The sequence below is a fragment of the Solanum stenotomum genome, chromosome 6 (assembly GCF_019186545.1).
Source record: "Solanum stenotomum isolate F172 chromosome 6, ASM1918654v1, whole genome shotgun sequence".
NCBI lineage: Eukaryota > Viridiplantae > Streptophyta > Magnoliopsida > Solanales > Solanaceae > Solanum > Solanum stenotomum.
In genome coordinates, this window is record NC_064287.1 from 56,154,932 (window position 1) to 56,177,868 (window position 22,937).

The 22,937-nt window shown below is 31.7% G+C and overlaps 3 protein-coding genes and 1 non-coding gene across 4 annotated transcripts; 1 reads left to right on the forward strand and 3 right to left on the reverse strand.

Moving 5' to 3' along the window:
- Positions 1-2,649: 2,649 nt before the first annotated feature.
- LOC125867544 (protein IQ-DOMAIN 10) lies at positions 2,650-8,265 on the reverse strand. Its single transcript, XM_049548084.1, has 5 exons — positions 8,086-8,265; positions 7,305-7,466; positions 6,788-7,015; positions 3,991-4,104; positions 2,650-3,275 (listed from the first exon to the last, which is right to left on the reverse strand). Exons 1-5 carry the CDS (start codon positions 8,152-8,154, stop codon positions 2,958-2,960), a joined length of 891 nt encoding a protein of 296 aa, XP_049404041.1. The 5' UTR covers positions 8,155-8,265; the 3' UTR covers positions 2,650-2,957.
- Positions 8,266-8,967: 702 nt separating this feature from the next.
- On the reverse strand, positions 8,968-9,041 carry TRNAI-UAU (transfer RNA isoleucine (anticodon UAU)). Its single transcript has one exon. It is a non-coding gene; the product is annotated as a tRNA-Ile (tRNA).
- A 4,473-nt stretch (positions 9,042-13,514) lies between these two features.
- Positions 13,515-17,078, forward strand: LOC125868010 (uncharacterized). Its single transcript, XM_049548605.1, has 5 exons — positions 13,515-14,882; positions 15,001-15,117; positions 16,022-16,191; positions 16,271-16,457; positions 16,557-17,078. Exons 1-5 carry the CDS (start codon positions 14,190-14,192, stop codon positions 16,725-16,727), a joined length of 1,338 nt encoding a protein of 445 aa, XP_049404562.1. The 5' UTR covers positions 13,515-14,189; the 3' UTR covers positions 16,728-17,078.
- Positions 17,079-18,031: 953 nt separating this feature from the next.
- On the reverse strand, positions 18,032-22,328 carry LOC125868336 (sodium/calcium exchanger NCL-like). Its single transcript, XM_049548991.1, has 7 exons — positions 21,636-22,328; positions 20,584-20,769; positions 20,145-20,326; positions 19,545-19,690; positions 19,191-19,467; positions 18,811-19,113; positions 18,032-18,452 (listed from the first exon to the last, which is right to left on the reverse strand). Exons 1-7 carry the CDS (start codon positions 22,024-22,026, stop codon positions 18,204-18,206), a joined length of 1,734 nt encoding a protein of 577 aa, XP_049404948.1. The 5' UTR covers positions 22,027-22,328; the 3' UTR covers positions 18,032-18,203.
- Positions 22,329-22,937: the final 609 nt, after the last annotated feature.

Consider the following 22,937-nt stretch of genomic DNA (forward strand, 5'->3'; position numbering starts at 1 on the left):
GTTATTCGATATTTGCGTTATTAAGAGGTTGCATGTATGAGATAAATTAGTCAAGGTTATTAAGAGGTTGCATGTATGGAGTTATTCGGTATATGTGATATTGAGACATATCAATATTAATAAATAGAGTTACTCGGTATTTGTGTTAATTGGTGGTAGAATTAAGTGGGGCTAGCTAGAATTGAAAGAGAATGAGAGAGTGAAGGAATGCAATCAATTTCTTTTAAAAAAGATGAAACATAAGTTTTTATAGTGAAGAAACTAGAGAGGCAGATACCACCAAAAGCATGGTACTTTGCAATGAATTTTTTTTTTTTGTGGCCCTTTATTATACTGCACAGCTCATTAGTGTCATAAAAAATCTGTCTAGCTGTATGTCATTCCTCTTCTTTTTTTTTATTTGTTATTGTTTGTCTCTTTACAGGAAAAATTAAATTCACTTAGAACTCATGACTTCTATCAAGATAGTGACCATTGCTAATGGTTGTTGTCTCTTATTTATGATGATTGATGAGTTACTCCGTCCGTTTCATATTAGTTGATCACTTTTTATTTTGTATGGTGTTTAAGTAATCATAATTAAAATATTTCTTGAAAATTCTATAAATAGATATGAACACTTTCAAAAAGAATTAATTGCAAAAGTGATATAAGAAAATTTTAATTAATGTTTTATTAATTTAGTAACATAGACAACTAATATGGAACAATTTATTTTTAGTATAATGATCAACTAGCAAGTATGGGACGGAGGCAATACTATTCATAAGGCAAGAATGATGCTTATAATTATACTACTATCTAGAAACGTGCGTCGCACGTTTATCCCAAACAATAATAAATTGATTACATCTTTTGCATAATCAACAAATTTTAAAAGTTCATAAACTGATATTGTTTAACATAAGAGATTTGGCATGAAGAAATAAGAGATTCTTATCGATCAAATATAATGAATCATCCAATTTATCACATACAATTTTTACCATGTGATTATGATGCCACTAAAATTGAGAGAGGAAACAAATGACAAACATAAATATAATTACATATGATAATATATAGATGAAGAGGGAATCAAATAAAAGAAGAGCCCTTCTTTGAAATCAACAATTGAACACTACAATTTTCTATGATTTATCTAATATTGTCCAATGTCTTAATTTATAATTTACAAGACCAATTTTTCCCTTCATTCAATATGAGAAAATGAAAAGACAATAGTTTTATTTTGATTTTTAGGAATAAAGGATCTTGAAGTCATGATCTTTTTTCTCATTTAATTGCATTTAAAAGTTGATTCAACTTTCAGCTTAAGCCTTAACACCTTCCAATTTTTTGTATTCAGTATAATATTATTTAATAATGTAATTAATTAAATATTTTATTTAGTATAGGGATAAAATGGTAATCCAACTTTGCAAGTTGAAACTTTCCACTTTTAATAATATATATATATATATGATATGATATGATATGATGATATGATATATTCTTGAGAATTGAAATTTGTATCGTTTTAGTGTTAAATCTTGAGCATGATTAACTTAGATTTCTAATATAGTTATGAGAAATGTATACCAATAGTTCCACACCTAATTACGAAGCATAGTGATAATTTATGTATTTATAAACTATACGTATAACTACATTGTAATTGTGCGTAAGTGAAATACATTGTATGTGTGCACATAATAATAGTAAAATGTATTGTATTAATGTGTATACAATATTTCTATCGCAGAATGCATTGTATATGCATGTGTAACAATAAATAAATACATTATCCGCCTATGTATTATCTATGTCTAATTGTATTTGTGTGTATTTGCTATAAAGTCTCAAACTATCGTTATATTATGAAAAAAATTTGAACTGCCAATTTGGATAAATATAGGGACTTAGTTTGATATGTCATGTAATTTTTCATATTGATTGAATATTTGTTGTTGAACCATTCAACATCTAAAGTCCACTAGTCTGACTAATTTAGATTTGTGTTGAGTAGACTCACTATCGAGAATAAAGACCAAATCTAGAATTTTAATTTGATGTGTTCAACCTTTTATTTTATTTTTATAACTAGACCATTATAATTCTGAGACTACGAGTTCAAAAGGTAATAGAGTAGTATTGTATAAAATTTAGTGATTCTGCACATATGTCTGCATTTTGTATTGAAAATGTTGGGTTCGATTGAATATGCTAGCTATGTTCTCCATCTCACTTGAAAACGCTCTTATTAAAAGGTTATTTTTATGACTCTGATTCAAGATCTATAATTAAGAATAGTTGGATCATAACTATTACATACCCCGATGTTTGAAACTGAGGGGAGAAAGGAAAGGATTCGATTAAACATATATGTCGTGTGATAGTTGTCCATGACTAGACACTCAAATCCTCAAATTCAATTAACTCAATGGGCATAAGGTCTTTATTGCCTCCTTATATATAAATGACGGTCGTGCTCGTCTTAAATTTGATCATGTCTTTTTAGGCTAGTCAAGTCCATGTAATGCCAACCCCAGTGAAAAATGCTACTTGATTGATCCTGTCAGTAATCATATGCTTCAAGTAGCTAGTGAAATAGTTTTTCAACGCGCATGAAAGCAACACAAATATTATATACTCAAAAGTATTGTCTTTGGGAGGACAATTTTTCTCTTCATATAGCAATAAAATATAATTAAAGTACTAAGATTATTATAGTGCAAGTGCTTGGGATGTCATATATTTGTTGGTATCAAAATGGACAATTGAGAAATTGTAATGCTTGTATAATGGAGTCATCACCAATATGAATAGTCACATAAAAACAGCATAAACCAAAAATTACATAAAACAAAGTTTCCATCACCACACTAAAATATACAAAGCCAAATTAATAATAAACATGTCAATCAACCAAAAAAGTATAGATATTCAAGTAGTAATAAGTAAGTTGAGTTTGCCAATCAAATATTAGTCTCTTGAGAAACTTGATTTTCATTAGTAGTGATGGACAACTTTCTTCCTTTTGTAGATTCTTTTCCATTGGAAATGGATGGATTTTTAATTGATACAACTAGTTTCATAGGTCCCAAGTTTGTAGCTTTACTAGTTATCTTGGCAACTTGTTGAGAGTGAGAGATTTTTGGAACAATAGGGTTTGTTTGAACTCTAGTCTCCCATGGTCGAACCGCGATCCAACGTTCCATCCAACTCCAACCCCAACTCTCCTTGCCAAGATCATAATATGCTTGTCCAAAATATTGATTCGAATTGGCTCTCCACTGAAACATGTATAATGTTGGAATCAAAATGATCAGATATCATGCAGAAACAACTCAAATATTAGATAATGATGATAGATCATGAGAGAAATATACTAAAGGAGAAAGACAAATTTAACGTGTTTCAGTCAATTAATCTACAACCAGAAGATGATCAGTTATCCACTATATATCTTTTAAATAATATGAAAGACAATATAAAATTTAGAGAATACCCTCATAAAATTCATTCTCAAAGAGTTCACAAAGCATAAATATATTTCTAGAAATCATTATACATTTTGATTGAATGATAAATAAACATTTGTCACTTATTCAAACATGTATAGAAGTTGATATTTGTTATATTATGATAACCTTCAGATAAAACAGAACAATAGCATTTTAAATAAACTGAATTAAATGAAAAATACAAAAAAAAAGTTATAATCTAATTTAAAATATTTTTTTTATTTAATAATCTCCGCGCAACGCGCGAACGCGAATACTAGTTCTCTATATTTGAAAGTCTACATAGTGGACGCTACCAAGTGAAAAAGAAAAAGTCTTACCAAGAAAGAAAAAAGATGAATACAATAGATTTTTATATTCCTTGACTTAGAAAGATAAAAATCAATTTTGATAAACATATTATTTTTCTTTAATAAAAATATATATTAAATATGATAAGAAAATCAGGATAGACAAATTAAAAAGGGGGTCATAGCTAACTTGCCTGATGAGAAAATGCATATGCCATTGCCCTCTCCCTCTTAATTGCAGCTTCTTCTCTTTGTTGTAATTTCTGTAGTATTTCTTCTATGGTTTCAGCACTACTACTCCATTCCACCTATTTATCAAATCAAAATTGAGTGACCATCTAAGTGACGTTGGCGTAGTCATAAACAGTTAAGGATGATCAGTTAAGCACTCTTTATTAGGAAATTTATTGTATACACGTGTCAAAGTAAAATTTACATATATTATACATTGAAAATTCTTTAACGGAATTTTTGACTGTCACTAACTATCTCCAAAGCAACTACTTAACTCCTTAATGAGACATCATATGAGTCAATGCTCTACCGTTGATCTGAATTGAATTTTTAGTCTGTTTGGCCAAATTTTTAAAATCTGCTTATACAAATACTTTTGGTGAGAAACAATTTGTGTTTGAGTAATAAATTTAAAAAAAGTTTTTATGAGCAATAATTAGTGTTTGGTTAAGTTTTTTTTAAAAAAATTTAAGTGTATTTCTCTCGAAAGTGTTTTTCAATAATATACAAAAAATTATAGAAGTTCACCAATCAACAGTAACATTTAAAATAACTTCTAAAATATACATAATTTTAAAATCATGACTCTATAACTTCGGGAAAAATCATGTGTATATATGTATATCTATCTTGAAAAATTAACAGAAATTGGAATATAATTAACAGTGTATCCATGAGAAGCATAAGAGTGCAAGTGTATTGCTGGTACAAGCCAAAGGAACTACCTGCATGACTTGGGTCCGAATTCAGCTAGAGCCTTACTTCATTATTATTATTTTAAATTTATCTTAAAACTCATATTTAAACTAAGATAATACCAATGCATTCGAGGTCTTTAAATTCCAAATTCGTCTCATATTAGACGCAAACTTAACTTGCAATCCACATGATGACACCCTAAGAATGTGATAAGTTATTGGTTGTTGTAATAAATGGGACAGGCCAGGGGGGTATGGTTGTGTTGTGAACAAGACAATATGTAGGAGTGGGAAGTGAAAGGGAGGTTATTATAACAAGACAAATTTTGATCAATTGATGGGATGTGTGGAAGATGACAGAAAATTCAATAGCATAATTGAGAAACATAGCTTCATCATTATTTATTAGAAATAACTATTGGGTCAGGTCTATTCATAAGTGATGATACTCAATGTATTAGTCTCATTAGTTTGTCTTTCTCTTAAATCCTATCGATAAATTATAAATACATCGTTATAGATAGTGAGAAATATAATTTTTCCATCGTAATATGATGACTAGGGTTTGTATAACTTAAATAATATTTAGATTATGGACACATGAAATTTATCTGAAAAAATTTGACAATTGATTATTTAAGTTATGATTGTTGCAGATTCTCTCTAATCCCTAGAAAAAATTACTCTAAAAAAAGGATTAACTTTGAATGGAATGAATTGAAGTTGGGTTGTTATTTGATGTATTATTTAACAGTTGAAATTTTTGCATCTTTAATTAAATATTTTCAGATTTGAACAATGAAAACAAAAAAAATTCTGATAATAACCCCTTGATGGGATGTAAACTAAAATTAATCAAACCAATGAATTTCAACTATTGCTTAATTAAAGATATGTGCCTCTTGAAAAAACAAAATAGCTTAACAAATATCTTCCTAATTAACAATGATAATATGAAAAAGGAAAAAGAAGTAGGCCAAAAAGAAACAAGAGAAACCAGGTAAGCTTAATATAAACAGACACATAATTCAAAAAAAAAGAAAGTGATTGATATAGCCTATAGGAATATCCATTATTGTAAGGGTGTTAATTATTTTGTTGGTTGTTGTCTTTTCATGCCTTAAATGGGCAATTATTTAAGTTGAAATTTTGAACATTCTTTTGCAAAAGGTGGCAAGACAAAATTGAAGTTGAACAAGTCTTTAATATTATAAGGTGTTTTTTCATGAAACAATTAAGTTTAATATAACTCACAAGTCACAAATCTTCTAAAAAAGATATAAAACACATTATAGTTTTTTCCCCCACAAAATGAAGGTGGTATATAATTATTTGTTAAGTACAAGAATGATTAATAAAGGAACAAATAAGCTTTACGCGAAATATGCTTTAAAAAATATATTATTCTCTATACTTCAATAATATTATATTCCGTATGATCTTATAAGTGGAGTATGAGAAGGATTGGTGTATACAAATCTTATCTTTTTAAATGTAAAGAGGTTGTTTTCGATCGACCAGTGATTTAATAAAAATGATTTCAAAAACAAATTTAACAAATACAAAAGTAAAATATTACGCTCTATACTTTATTTAGGAAAAAATATGTGCAAAATACCCGGCAGGTAAGCAAATTGTATACCTTCAGTGTATATAAACAATATGATTTAGTTATTTTTATTGTTGAAGTATACAAAATGTGAATTGTATACCCCACGTCACATGAAAACTTTTAAGGTGGAGTTAAGCCCAAGATTTATATCTTCATATGGTATCATAGTAGAATGGGATCCAGCCCAATTAATGTTTAACAATGATGGGGGCCTTAGTTTAAATTGTTCAGGCACCAGATGTTCAGTCTTAGGCGTGAGATTAGGTGTTGAAGAGTCACACGTTAGATGAAAAAGGGATGGATGGTATTTTTATAAGGACTTGAACAATTCTTAGGTCTTGAACTAGCTTTTTGGAATTTTTTGTTTGTTTGTTTGTTGCATGTAGATTGATTCCTCAGTTTGGATCTATAAACTCTTGATCATACGATAATAACTTTAACTATTACCTCAAGCTCGTGAAGCTTAGCCTCAAGTTTTTGTTGATTTTGAATTTTCTTCTGTTTATTGTGGCCTTGAGTCACCATATTGAGTCTTCTTGCTCTAATCTCTGATTGTATTTTGCTCCAACAATGTATTTGCTTCAAAGTCCCTGCTATTTGGTTATTTACACTTAGCCCTTCAATCACACCTTGAAATCTCACTGCACCCCTAACGCGCCGTAGAGCTTTTCTTGCCTACACAATTAATAGCACTTTACATTAAATTTAAATATTCAAAAACTATACGAAAAATACTATGCTAAGCCAGCACCCAACGACATAGTCTATTGGCCTAGACGTGCAGTCGTGGGATGACGACATTGCACTATGTGGGATGGAAGTATGTCATAAAGGCTATTTTTGGCAATGTCATAAAACAACATGGGCATATTATGAAAGACGCACCTATACATCTAGTTTGACTTTCAAAAAATGAAACGTGATAATTATTTTGGAACTTATGAATTATATAAAGAATAGTTACCAAATGAGCTCTGTAGGCAGTCTGAATTTTAGTGGCAGCAGTGTTGTGAGTAAATTTAGTCTTACGAGTAATCATTTTTGAAGATGAAGTTCCATTTGAATAATGAGCACTAGGAACTTGAACATCTCCCTTTGGCTCATCAGATGCACTAGAACTTGTAAGCTGCAAATTAAATGTCAAATATATCAATCTAACTTTTATATTTATGAATTTTTTGTTCCATATGTATATATAGTAAATCGGTAAGTCCTAAACATTGAGGGTAAAGCATTCCTTAACAAGTAACAAAGACAATTTCGTACTCAGGGGAATTTGAACCTGAGATCTCTGATTAAGAATGAAAAAATATTTATCACTCCATCACAACTCTTGTTAGCTAATTTCTTTGTATGTTTATTTATTCATACAAAGAAATAACTCTTGTTATCACTCCATCACAACTCTTAGTGAAAAATCTTGGTTCTTTAACATAATAACGATAGGCAGATAATGATAGATCGACATTCTTTTTTTTTTTTTTGGAGGAGGGTGGGGGAATATTTCTGAACTATTCAAAATAGGTCAATTTTAACCTTCTATTATGTTTTGGCTCAAAAAAACACCAACTAGTTTTAAAATGTCATCCAACTAGCAAAGTAGTTCAAAAATACTTTCTCTACCAGCGATTATTCCAAAATAAGGAGAACTATGTCAATTTTGCCCTTGAACTACTCGAAATCGAGACAATATTGCTAGTTTTTTTTAAGAGTGCAGGGAAGTGAGTAGAGAGAAATGTAGGTACCTTGAGCTGTTTGGATTTTCTTCTTTTGTTCCTCTTTAGCCCAATAATTGTTTTCAAGCAAAAACCCATAGTATATAATATTGAATGATCAAAATTCAGAATATAACATATAGTTTCATACCTCAGAACTTATAATAAGCATATCATAAAGATCTTTGGTTGTGTTTAAGTTTTTAAATTCTCAATTTTTTGTGGTAAAATTGAAATAAATTAGAAAGGAGGTAGGTGATCTTTTCTTTTCTTCAATTTATTTTTATATATATATTTTTTAAAAAGATATGGAGTAGAAAGAAATGTAAATGTACTACTTTTGTCACTCAAAAACTACATGCCAACTAGAAAGTTGAGTAGTCAATTTTTTAGGAGGTTGCTTCATTTTATTCACAATGTAGGTGGATTTGCTCTATTCAATTTCAATAAAAAAATCAATGTCTTACCCTCACACCACTAAATAAATTAAAAGAAACTTCACTCAACTATTACTCCTTCCATCTTAGTTTATGTAACGGTGTTTGAATATGTCGATAATACAAAATTTAAGTATGGATGCAAATTCATGATTTGAACTTTTCAAGTTCTGAACTTTAATATAGCGATCTCAAATGCTAGAACTAAGTTTAAAATTTAATGAAAACTTTAATAATATATATATATATATATATATATATTAAACCCAATAGACCAAAACTATTGGGTTCGGGAAAGGTTACCTTAATCCAGAAAGATTGTATGTCAATGTTCCAGGCTACGGTTCAGGACTTTGAATCCTAGCTCATTTCATGCCCCCTCCGGTTATCCTTTTCTTCCCCTTCATATTCGAGCAAGCGGGTGAACCAAAGAAAGACTTACGAACTTGTAACAAAAAAACAAAATTGTATATTTTGGTCCTGGCGGGGCTCGAACCCGCGACCTTCGGCTCATAAGACCAACGCTCTAACCAACTGAGCTACAGGACCTTATATGCTCTCATAGGGTCATAAAATTTTATTAATTTTATAAAATTAAGAATATCACACATGGAGGTAATCAATTTTTAATCTTTGCCAAAATACGTCAATAATTATTATGTGTATTTTGTTTCTTAACACGTGGTAACTGCAGTTGACATCTCATCAGTCAAGTTCTTCGGAATGTGAGAGTACAATAGCTAGCTATTATAAAAGTTGATTCTAGACTTAACTGTTAGTAATTATTATCAAAAAAAATAAAAAGTGGTATATCAAAACATGTGGTAACTGTGATTGGTGTTCTTTGAAATGTGAGAATACAATAGCTAGATATTACAAAAATTAATCTAGACGACTTAGCTATCAATTGTTATCATAGAATAAAAGATCATATTTCGTTATTTGATTTTAAAATTTTAGAAATTGTATTGGTTCACTTTTTTCTGCCAAAAAAGGATTTGGGTAACTCTATTGATAGCACAAGTGAATATTAGTGTTTGGACTAAAAGATATCTATCGAAAGAGATTATTAAACGTATTATTTTAATTGTATCATTCTTTTCGAAGAAGATCATACAACAAGAAAGGTTAATTCATGTCAATTCAAAAATATTAGAAAAATAATTAGATCTAATCTTGTTAATTACTACCCTAGCCAGTTGCTAACATTTTATAGTTGTTGACTTGTTGTTATGTCATATCCAACTAAATTTCTTTCTAGTTATTATTTAAAAATAAATAAATAAATAACCTTCCTTGAAAATATTCTAAGCACTACCAAAGATGAAGAAGATAAGTTCGCTAATAATCTCACTATTTCAATTTATTTGTTTGTTTTTAATTTAATATAGTTAGAGTTTAAAAAAGTAAAAAGAATTTATGAATTATGCATTCATAAACTAAAAATACGTATATTAAAAAAAACCTTTTAATCTTATGATCTTAGAAGTCTGTTTGGATTAACTTATGAATTTGATTTATTTTTATCTATTTAACATAAAATTAAGTACTTATAAGTGTTTTTTTTTTTAATTTACCCAAAACAGACTCTTAAACATATCATGTAGAAAGAAATTAGTATAAAAAATACTGTAAAAAAGATAAAGAAATATTATTTTTTAAATGAATTAAAACGAAAAGTAACACAAACAAATCGAAACAGAGTATGGTTATCAAAGTCTCAATAATTGAATTATAAAAAGTAGAATAAGGACATAACTATGGGAATATTGTATAGGTAGTAAATAGAGAATCTTGTGCATAGATGCAATATATTGCATATCTAACAAAATCTTGACACCATAAATACCAAAACAGATGGTCATGTGTCATTAAAAGGGGTCCATTGAATGTGGCTTCTTGTTTGTATTGGCCCTCTTCCACACACACTTTTTTGTTTTGTTTCCTTTTTACTCATTGATAGTTTGTTGAGCCTAAGGTGGCCCATTTTGAAAGCCAAAATCCAATGGTATATCACAATAAAGATCTTCATGACTCTATTTTTTGGTATTTTTTTCCTTATGAGATAAATTACATTTTGTGTCAATCAAACCAAATTATTATAGTATCAATTTTGGTTATTTACCTTTTACATAGTTCTTCGCTATTTTTCCATCAGATAGTACCATCATCATTATCACTATTATTTTTAGTTGTTGAAATACTATTGAAAACCTACTGAACTCAATGAATTTAGAAGATCTTGAAAACCATTATTATTGAGTTTGAGCCTCTCATATTTAAAAAATCGAATTGTATAAGCGTTATAATTTGAAGTGGTTATTGATATGAAGCTTGTACAAAAAATTTGAACCCATTTGGGGCTGATGTGAGATTTTTTGAGTTGATAGATTAAAAAACAAATTGAAGCGTTGTTTTTATATATCATCCATGTATATTTGTGTATCTTGTGTATATCAAGTATATTAGTGGTATTTGTTATATACATAACATACAATGATATTTTTCATATCAATTCAAATCAACTTCAGTCTTCCTCAAATTTTGTATATAGTCTCATCTAGAAGGTTATCAAATTTTCAATGAACTTCACCCACACACACTTAAAAAAACAATGAATAAATAGGATTGTTAGGTTAGTCACTTGTAAATAAGATTGTTAGGCTAATCACTTGTAAATATTTTTTATTGTCGTATTTTTCTGAAATTTTTCTTTTGATATCCGGTACATGAAGCATATTGCCTGACTATGACTAATTTTATCCATATTGGAAAAATCTATTAAAGTGAGTAAACATACTTTTATTTTCAGAGTTCAAACTCGAAAATTCGAAATATCTGACTAAGATAGGGCCCACTTGATGACTCTATGGGTCAGACAAACCCTTCACCTCTCAATTTTCATTTCACCCCTTTTATATACCCTTTTACCTTACTTGGATTTGATGTCCTTTTGGTTACTTTGTATTTATGTAAATAGAGAAAAAGGGAAGCCCAAAGTAGTTGGTTTTGGGTTTTGAAAGAATCCACAAGAGAATGCATTATTTCCATATATAGAAAGTTTTCTACAATGTAATCTTTGCTCAAAATTGCTAAACAACTTGGGATGGGCTTTAATAAATTGCTTCAACAAATCCATCTCATATGGACTAAAGAGGATATAATTAAATGGTTGTTCACATACAAAATATCCTTTCAATCTTTTAGTCAAAACAAGTAATTAATCTTTGCACAAATTAAAGTTAATTAAGTAGAATAGCTATTATAATTGAATAATATAGTATAGCTTGGAAAGTAGCCATACATGGAAACCTAGCACAATGTTCCAATTGTTGAAGAAAAATATTGTGGGGAGCATTCAATAAATGTGAAAAGTGTATCAAGCATTGTATTAAGTACAAAATTCCAATATACACATTTAATACCATAAGATATAACTGACATTTCAATACATTATGCATAATTTTAGTGTAAGATCACATAATTGAAAAACCTTATATATTTTCGTAAATACGATATCAGTCAAGCTATTTTGGTCAAACTTTTAAAAACTACTTATTTTGAAAAATATTATTTGTTGGTTAAATTAGCTTTCCAAAAGTACTTTGGAGAGAAGCCGTTCATATTATCAATTTATTTTAGTACTATTACCTTGTATTTGGTAAACAAATAGTGGCTGACCAATTTGTTCAACAAAATACTTTTGATTGTCAAATTACAAAAAAAGACTATAGAATTTTGTGGTTCATTTTACAATTAGTATTAACAAAATAAAGAAATAATTTTGTTATATAAAAGACTACTTAAATTTATAACATAAGATGAAAGTATATATTAAGATTGTTAATCAATACCAATATAGTTAGTAAGGATATTTTATCACGAAGAAAAAAATCTTCATTTACTTTTTGTATGAAGCAGAAATTTATAGCGTCTCTTCAAACAATAATAAAATTATTCCTACTTCTACTCAAAAACACGTATAATTTCTGGATAAAAACCTCAAATAATTTTGATTTTTCCGAAATTTGGACAAACATACTATATGACATATAAAATGAAATAAGGAGAATATTTTATTAATTTTCTAAATGACAAATATTTTAGATCAATTTTTCTTTTTGGCTGAAGTGGGAAATTAAAATGAGCAGGGAGAATATTTGTTAAGAATCTTTCCAAGTATTTATTACTATTTATATTGAACAAATCTTGTACATTAAGATCTTTTATTAAAGATCGTATAATATTTTTGCTTTACGCACGGTGTATAATACACAATAGAGAGAGTATTTGCTGGTTGTGATGAATGGAAAAATCTTATTAGTAGCATCGTCTTTAAAAATAAATTTATAATGCATGAATTTAAATTTAATCATATATTTTAATATAGATATCAAATATCTAGTGAATTTTTTTAAATATATATGCTTTGAATGAGATTTCATAATGTTGATTTTTTGAAACACAGTATAAGAAGAAACACAACAAGTTTTATGAAAGAAAAAATCTTTGTGAGTTGATAATAGTATAATATTTTAACACGATCATACATTCATACTAAATTATTTAACAAAGAAATATAAAATTACTTGTAATAATAAGTAACTATTATAAATAAATATAATTAGTACTAACAATTTAACTTTAAAATATACATTTATAGCTACATACAACTTATTTTAGAACATAAATTTCAAAAATCTTTTTTCGTTTTAAAAAAAATTCATATCAAGTCAAACTAATTGACATAAATTAAAACAAAGGAAGTACTTATTTAGGCTCAAATATGTTAATCAAACTCTAAGAAGAACTCAAATATATTAAAATTTTGACTCATTTATTCGAATCTATCCAAAGCTTCAATAACATATTTGAGTTTTTTTTTATACTTTTATATATCAATATTTTAAGACGTGTGTCAAGTCAAGATCCATAGTAAACAAAGTGAGTAACAATAATTCAGTTTTTTTTTTTACTGTAATAAAAACTTAGAGCGCGGCATTGTCTTTATTTGTAAGAGAAAGAAAAAGAACAGAGAATTTGATGAGAGATTTAGAGGAAAAGAGAAAGAAGAGTACTTGAGAGTCGGAAAATGTGGAGTCGACCGATAATTTTGGCCGATAAATTTGATTGCCTGAATCTTACTCTCACAAATTCCGCATTTTTAGCTGCCTTTAGATTTCCATTTTGAAAAAAATTAATTTTTTTTCTTATTTTACTGATCTGATCTATTTACAGACAACTGGTTATGAGAAAAATCCGAATATCTCAGATACTCTTCCTTTGCTCTTTATAGCTTGCTTTAACTGTATCTGTATTTGTACATTTTTGTGTAAATAAGATCCAATTTTATATAGATTTGTTTGCTGAATTATGGGTTTTTTGGTGTACATTTATTTATTTATATTTATCTCCATATAAGTTGCAGATCTTGACTCGATGACCTACAAGATTTCATGTAACGTACAAATGGGGAATTGGGTTTTTTCTCTTCTCCTTGAATTTGGTTTTTTTCTGTATTTTCATTGAGTTTTTCCATTTGGGGTTTTCTTTCCAAACCCTCAAGATTAATTGTATTGTTTAGAGGAATTTATATGGTTATAATGTGGTGGATGGATTCAATGTCTATATATATATATATATTTGTCCTTTAGGTTTTACTTTTAAGTACTAGTGTATAGTTTTTTTTCTTGATCTATGAAGACAAAGACGAACATAATGGTGATAGAGGAGCATACCCGTAAGTGTAGTAATAGTAGTGGTGGTGGTGGTGGTGGTGGTGGTTCAAGTGGTAGCGGTGGTGGTGGTGCTACGAGTAGAGCATCGAAAAAAGTGAAGCAGAAAAAAATCCCACAAAGAGGGCTTGGTGTTGCTCAACTTGAAAGGATTAGAATGGAAGGGGAGAAAAAACATGAAAAAGATGCAAACTTTCAAACACCTAATGTTTTGGTACCAAATTCAGTTCATTCCACCAAAACTATGTCAAAAAGCTTAGCTGTTGAAGGTTCTAGTTTTAGGCCTAGTTCAATCACTTTACCACCACCATCAACAATGGATCTGCTTTCGAAAAATAGTGTCTTTAGACCAAATCTGTCTGCCTTAGTTCTTGATGGTTTCCGTCCAAAGACTTTACAATCGTCAAAACCAATGAACATGGGTGGAGGGGAGTTAAGTTGGTCGTCTGTTTCAGGTTCAGGGAGTGATAAATGTCCTAAATTGTGGAGTTGTGAGTATAGTCCTGAAAGAGAAAGCCAACAGGGAAATCGCCATGGTGTTGTTTTCGGGGCTAATGTAGATTTGCCGAATGAACTGCATAACCCCATTTTACCTCTACCTAGTGTGCTGCAAAGATCACAACAATATCAGCAACCTTCTTGTTCTTCATCAATGGTAAGCAAGTTTATTAATTTAGTTGCAATGTTATATATCATCGTTGGATTATCACGTCTAGAATTTTGTTTTGATGTGTTTGAAATGCTCTGATTAAATCACTTTGTGGTAACTGCAGATGAATATCTCATCAGGGATTTCATCATCATCTGTATTAAATTATCAGATGGAGCCCCCTTCAAACCAAAATTATTATTCGTGTAATTATTTACCGCTGTGGCCTGAAGATGTGAAGGTAATTTCTTTTTTTCTGCCTGTTAGTCACTATTATATAGAAATCAATTTTCATAATGCTCTCTTCTGTCAAAAGGCTGAAATACAGTTTACCTGGATATCCTATTGATTCTAGTGAGGATCTTAGTTTGTACAGAACCGTTATGTGAAATGTTCTTTGAATTATAAAGATGGAGACATGTCATTTACATCCAATGTGTTGAACATCTTTTTTCTTCGAACTTGATAGTAGAAAACTTTAGTACACACCTTCTACTGCCAAAAAAAGGTAAAAGAACTTCTCTTTGTGACTCTTAACTAATATTCAGATACTTGATGAAAAGAGCATCTTAAAAGCCAGAAGAGATGCTCACTCAGCTCAGGTTACACCCTCCATTCCCCACAAAATGTAGGATAGCTCTATAGTTGTCCCTTTTTGCTCAAACAGTTCTTGTGTTCTTTCATCTAAACAAGCTATCCGAGGATAATGATTTAAAAACCAAGAGACATGTCACAATCACAATTCACAAATGTGAGATAACATGTCTCCAACCATTATTTCAGTGCGTCAAAGTGGAACTCACAAGTAAAGACCCAAAACTAGGTATCTAGATGGTTTATCTTTGAACTCAAGGGTGTCACCTAGTGGTCAATGAAGTGGGTTGAGAACCATGAGGTTTTAGATGCAAATTTCAACAGTGACAAAAAAACACTAGGTGATTTCTTCCCAGATGCCCTACCCTTGGTGGACAAAATTACATGATACCTGATGCTGGTGAGAGGTGACAGGTTTCCATGGAATCAGTTGAGAGGTGCACGTAAGCTGCTTGGGAAACCATGGCTTATCAAAAAAAAGAAGAAGACTGTTTTACTTTAAGTTTTTTGGTTGACGGCTACAACTTTGATTACTGATGATGTATTTGTAGATGTTTGGCATGAAGAGACCATATCCCTTCACTCCAGAGTTTCCACCAGTCCCTGCATTTCACTGCAAATTTCCTCCAGCCTATGTTAACCTTGCATCGAGATCACCTGAATCAGCTTCTTGCAGCAATGAATGTGCAACCAGTTTAGAATCAGGAAATCTGCTCAAAAGGTTTGATATTTTGAATGATCATTTCATAGTTTTAGTGCTTAAAATACCTGCTTAGACTTTTTTTGGCATTTTTCTCCAGAGAAGCTCCTTCAGGATCAAGGACTCTATCCGAGTCCAAACCAAGGGATGTTGTCAGACAAAATAAAGCTCTCAATGGAGATTTTCTCACGTTGGCTCCTCCAACAGCCGCTTCTCCATATCATCATTCATCTAATTCAAACCTTCAGAGTGCAGAGAGATTTACATTGGAATCAGTGACTTGTCAGGTGAGAACAAAAGGTCTACCATTTTTATGTTCTGATGCCTTTATCTATTGGTATCTCGATTTTGGTCTAACGATCTTCTTGCCTTTGTTAAATCCACAGGGAGTTGCTGAAGAACCTACTACAACAAGCTCAGCCCTAAGCAAATCAGTTCAAGAATCCATCTATGGATTTTTCCCAACTACCAAGGTACAAATCAGCCAAGAAGGAACAAACAAACGCAACTGCCACGTTGAAGTAGGAGGACATGTTGATCTCAATCTGAAGCTGTAGAAGTTAGTCATTACACTTGGTTGTGCGTCTTCTGGGAGAATTTCTGTGTATCTCTTCGTGAGATGGCTAGTTGAAGTTCTAAGGTGTTTGTTTCTGCAGGGATTTCATACCACTCTGTGGTAGAACAACGTTCCTTCTGATGAATATCTTTACCATTTGTAGTTGAGCCTCACATGTAAGTCAGAGCATGAAAAGTATGCCTCATACTAGAGAGGGTTTGATTAACCTCCGGGTCCATGATGAGATGACGAGTGAGATTTTGATTGGACTTTTCAACTAGGATGTCTGGATTCAGGTCTTTCTGGTACCATTGGTTCTTAGTTCTTAACTTCTGTAAACTGTTACTCTCTTAATGCGTGTCGAGTTAGATTCTTTTGGCTATATATTTTCACATGTCTTCAGTTCCACAAGGCAAGTGAAATGTTGAGAATTCTGGCTGTAGTAACTTCTTTAAATCAAGTATTGAACAAAATATGTTTTGCACTTACTGTGTCTATGTCTGTTTATTAGAATAGGTAGAAAATTAGGTGCCTAAATGCTTGAGCCTTACCTACAGGTTACATGTGGCAAAATTAACCCATAAAAATATGACTTACTCAAATTTGGTGGGCTAATGACTTGTTCATTTATTAACTCGGTCTATTTGATCTGCCAACGCAATCCATCCAATGTTGGGCTGATATATATTTTAAAAAGACTTTTTTATTAGATGTATATTATGTACAACCATAAACAAAAAGATTAATTAGGTGATTAAACAATTATAAAAATCAAGGAAATAAATTAAAACTTAAGAAAAAAAATTAAGTGGTTTGGACAATGACCCATTGTTTTGTCCATTCTATTCTAGCCTAGTACAATTCAGATAACTTTTATCAGGTAATGACCTATCCATTATTAACTTGGAATTTTTACAGAAATATACAATTTAATAAAAATAACTACATCTACCTAGTTCATATTACACCCACATATTCCTTTTTAACACAGTATATAACATTATAAAATTAAAAAAAAACTAGGTGTATGAGTGGAAGTCAAGTTTTGGTTGAGTACCAGCGATTTAGCCGATTTGGAAGGAGTGTCCCTTATGGTACAAGTGTGCAAAACAGGACGGAAGCACTCCTCACCTCCAACTCGAAAATTGAATTGTGAGATCGAGTCCCACGGGACCAAAAAGATGGAAACTCCTCCTTGAGAGGGGTAAAAAACAAGTGCGCGTAGCAGAAAAGTACATCAAAACCGCATAAGAGATATATGGAAACGCAGAAGCAGTCTGCTTAACAATAAGATATGATTGACTAGAGAGAACAGTCGAAACCTGTAACCAATAAACAGCAGTGGGAAATTGTAAGTAAATAAATACAACCAAATCACTTAAGTTTTCAAGTTACTGAAGTTCTACTACCACGTCCAAGAGCGACTTAAGTGTGCCGTAGCTCAAAAGACGCATACAAGTTCAACAAAAAGAGTCGTCTAAGACCAACCAAATTTGTAGTCAAGAACATATACAAGTACAAGAGAGAAGGGGTAAAGTAGAAAAGCTAGCAAGGAAGTCCAAAGAGGAAAGGTGCTACGAACGCTTGCAAAGACCCCCACGACAACACAGACAATTAGAATAACCAAGACTTCAGACGAGAAGTCCCATGTCAATCCTCTGATATAGACGAGAGCCAGGAAGACGGATAGACAAAGGAGATTGTTCATAGTCACTGCTCCATACAACTGCAAGGTACCATCACAAATGTTATGCAATTGTATCAGTGATACACGCGATCAAACTGCTCAAATCTAAATTATTGAATGTTTAAACAAAAGAGGTTAAAATGGAGCAAAATGGATATTGAGGATTAATAGAGTTGATTCCAACTAGTTTGAGGATCAACTGTCCTACATTAAATCCCCTCCAACCATTTATCTCATCCTGCATACAGAAATGATCGCAAGGGATTTGACAATTGGGAAACCTCAGATCAAGTCTGCCTCTTGATTTTCATTAATGATCTTCCAGGTTCATTGATGCAAGGGGTAGAAAACCCACATATTATACTACATAAAAGCACAAAGCTCGAGGAAAACAAACCTCAGAAAATGTTAATGACGCAGATCTCAACTTTTTCCGGCTAGCAAAGATAATAGCTGACACCGCCTCACTGGAGTTGGTCGCCAGTGGCAGAGCAATGAATGAGATGAAGAAAGAAGGAATGCTTGTGGCACTAGAGAAATTATTGACAGCATCAACCAGAGGATCAGCAAACACGGCAGCAATGACAGTACCCAGCAACAGCAGTAGAACAGCCTTAATTACAGTTGATCGAGGATTCTCAACAGTTTCAACACTTTCGTCACTTTGATCCCCTAAGAAATGGTGTTCTCTCCTTGTTTGCTGCAAGCACGTTTATATTTTATCACTATCGTCACGACAATGAACTATCTAGAAAAGGTCACAACACTCAAACAAACCTCATGCAAGTCATCAAGGTACTTCATTGTATCAGGACCAGCTTCAGGAGAAGAAGCCTCGGAACCCCTGGCCTCAGTAAGCCATTTTGTAACTCCAGCAATGAACTCGGACATTTCAACTCGATGATCATGTGAAGTATCGAAGTCTTTCATCAGTTTTTCTATAGCGTCATTCTCATGCAAGTTTATCTCCTCCAAACGGATTCCTACTACCAGAGCTTTTAATTCAGGGCGGGAAAGATACCCATCCTTATTTTCATCAATTGCCTTGAATAGCCTGTCATGAAATCCTTCATCATATTGATCAAGATTCTAAAAGCGATTAAAACTGTGCAGAAATCATTTCAAACTTACTTTTCTAAAACTTCTATATTTGGTGCTCCCTGGTCTGTGCAAAGCCTCCCCAATGCACGCTTTCTTAACTGTTTCAAAACTCCTGATATAACATGCTTATGTTTTACATAAGCAAGACGTCTACTCTGTATCCAAGGCTGAAAGACCTGCATTAGAAGTTGGAAGTTCAGAACGACTTCATTATAGAAGATAAGAAACAGGCCTCGTGATCTCAAACACTAAAAAGGTGAATTTATTAACCAGCCTAGTATAAAGAATGACAAAGATTTATATTTATTTGTTTCATCTTGTTGGAAGAGGAAGAGGTATACAGGAGTCATCAGGTTGTCTTCAGATACAAGTTCAATTTGAACTCAGGCGGTTATATGGAAGTCCATTATCCAGCATATGTGGGGATAAAAACTATTTAAAGCACGGTCAATCATAGGCAATGTTGTTATTGCCTATTTGAAAATTCAGCTAGAAACTGTAAAAATTGATATTTATCTCCAAAGAGTGTCGTCAACGCAAATCTCTGCAGATATGTCATTGCAGTTTGAAAGAAAATTAGATTACCCACAGTGAATAAAAGAAAAAAACACATGGGCAATGTCACAGTACCTGATAGACGCAATAAGAAACAAGCAGTGAAAGTGAAATGATAAGACCAATCAAGACAGATAAATGTCTTCCTGAAGTTGAATGGAGGAGCTGTGGCAATTGGACAACAAGAAATGGTGTTACAGATGCTGCCATTATCGTTGCAGCATGGCTTGTCCAGATGTCAGTACTAACACCAGAACCTACATTGACAGCCACTCATTGAGTAGAAGCATCTTGATACACAAAATCTGCCATATACTAGCAGGAATATCACTTGCACAAGTACACAAAATCCTCCTTGTGGCCCAATGATTTAAAAGACTAGAGCATAATTAATCCAAACAAGGGAAGAGGGTGAAATAAAGCCGAAAGGGATCTATAGCAACATATTTCAGGAAAGACAAAAGTAAGAACAAGAAGGAGCTTGTATACATATTCTAAGAGTTGAGATGCAAACCCGTCAAGCTGAATCCTCTAGTGTCTTTCATGTCTACAGCAACAGAATTTTGTATGTTGCACTTGCCAACAATGCAACAGGTTCCCCAAATAATAGTTATAAGCATCACAGTTGACCCAGCTAGCAATCCCATTCCTACAGAGACCTGGCTCTGAGCAGCTGCAGTACTTCCAGATATCCCTGATACTGAAACAATGAAGTTCAAAGTAGTGAGAAACTTGGGACACGTTGATTATAGCTTGTAACATATGGTCTTTGACTGATATAGTAGGCATCCACATTAACAAATTTTTCTTAATAACCGAGAAACTCACGAGGGCCATAGTGCACGGTTCGAAGCGTGGATAATGTCCCCCCTCTACTCTTCTCTACTTAATATCAGGCCCTTGTACGCAGAAAGGTTCAAACCTAGGATGTGCCCCTAACCCACACATCACAAGCTTCGCTCTTACTACTAGCTACTAGACTGAAGTCATGGATTAGATGCTGCAATCTAGGGGACAAAGAGAAATTTATTTATTTATTGTTTTTTAATAACCATGGTATCATGACCAACTTTCGCGCACCTCACTAATTCCATAGGATACATGTCACCTCCCACCCGCAACAAATACCACGTAAGCTCTCGGGCACCTCTACTAATTCCATAAACAGCTCTACTGTGTTTTGTGTTTTGTGTTTTGTCTTTTGTCTCTACTGGAATTTGAAGCTGAGACCTCATGACTCTCAACTCATTTTACTGACCAAACAAAGTGAAATTTACTCATAGTAAAACACTATTTCTTAATCAACTAAGATTGCATCAGTCCCCTTATCCTTTAATTAGTTCAATTGACATATTAGATCTTGAAAACAAGTGAGAATTGATTCCTACTCACATCATTTGTTTCCCTTCAAGATCAAAGGATCATATTCATAAGGTTTTAAACTAGTATCCAAAATCCAGCATGCAGGCTTCGAGACATGGTTAGGATGATACTACAATTACTAACAGGTAAAACAAATTAATCAATTAGTGAACCAAAATCAGAGAACTGTTATAATAGTCGTACCGAGAATAAGCATAGCATCCGGAAGAGCACCAAGCACAGGAAGAAAAAGTCCACCAATAATACCAGGCCCTAAAATCTCAAGCAACAGTTCACTACCAGAAGAGAGATACGTAGCACCAAGGAACATAAGGTAACCATAAACCAAAATGAGAAAAACATTTCCGAGAGCAGTTTTAGTACAAGGCAGAAACCCATAACTCTGTTCACAACTCTCCTCCTCACCGCCGACGAAATCCCGATCCACCCGGAGAATTTCCAAATCCCGACCGATCTCACTGTGAACTCCATCTGAAATTAGTCCACCGGAGTTGCTGATGAAGCGGCGGCCGTTAACGGCGACGGAGAAGACCAGTACGATGATGAAAGTGAGAAAAAAAACTTTAAGAGACATTTTTCGTAATTATGGTGCTAAAGTGATTACAAAAACATGATTATGAAGAGATCTTACTGTTTTGAGAGTGAAAATTAGAGTCGGTCACTAATTATTTATTGATTATTTATTCATTTGAATCATTATTTGTTTGAATAAAAAATCAGTAAAAGCCATAGATGCCATCGGAGTTGGTCGGTAGGAGAATTTTGGAGCTTTTCTGAAAATGGATTTTACGTACTTGTTTTGCGCATGAGAAATGCGGGAGTTTCGGTCTTTGGTACTGAAAATACATGTTTGGACCAATATTTAAGTTGACGGGAAAAAAGAATATTATTTGGAATTTAAATAAAATGTTGGGGTCCAAAATTTAAATAGAAAGAATGTTCTAATCTTAATCATTTAGGGGTCGTTTGGTTTGAATACAAGTTATCCTGAATTAGTTATGTTGGAATAAGTTATACTGAGATTGAGATTAGTTATGCTGGGAATAATTTTTATTGCTTGTTTGATTTGTCATATTCAAACTTAAATCAATTGTATAATTTTTTAATAATAAGTTGTTTCTTTACAAAAATACCCTCCACCTTATTTAGTTTGTTTTTTTTATTTATTTTCTTTGCAAACTTTAGTTATTCATTCTCAAAAATCAAACTTTCATGTTATTTAGCTTAAATATTTTTATATGGGCATTTCCATGATTGTGTCGTGTGTTTTTTAAATTAAACTTTCATCTTATTTAACTTAAAAATAAAACTTTTATCTTATTTAACTTAAAAATAAAATTTTCATCTTATTTAGCTTCAAAATAAAACTTTTATCTTATTTAGTTAATAATTAAACTTTCATCTTATTTAGCTTAAAAATTAAACTTTCGATCTTATTTAGCTTAAAAATAAAACTTTCATTTTAAGTTTATCAAAGTAAAAGAA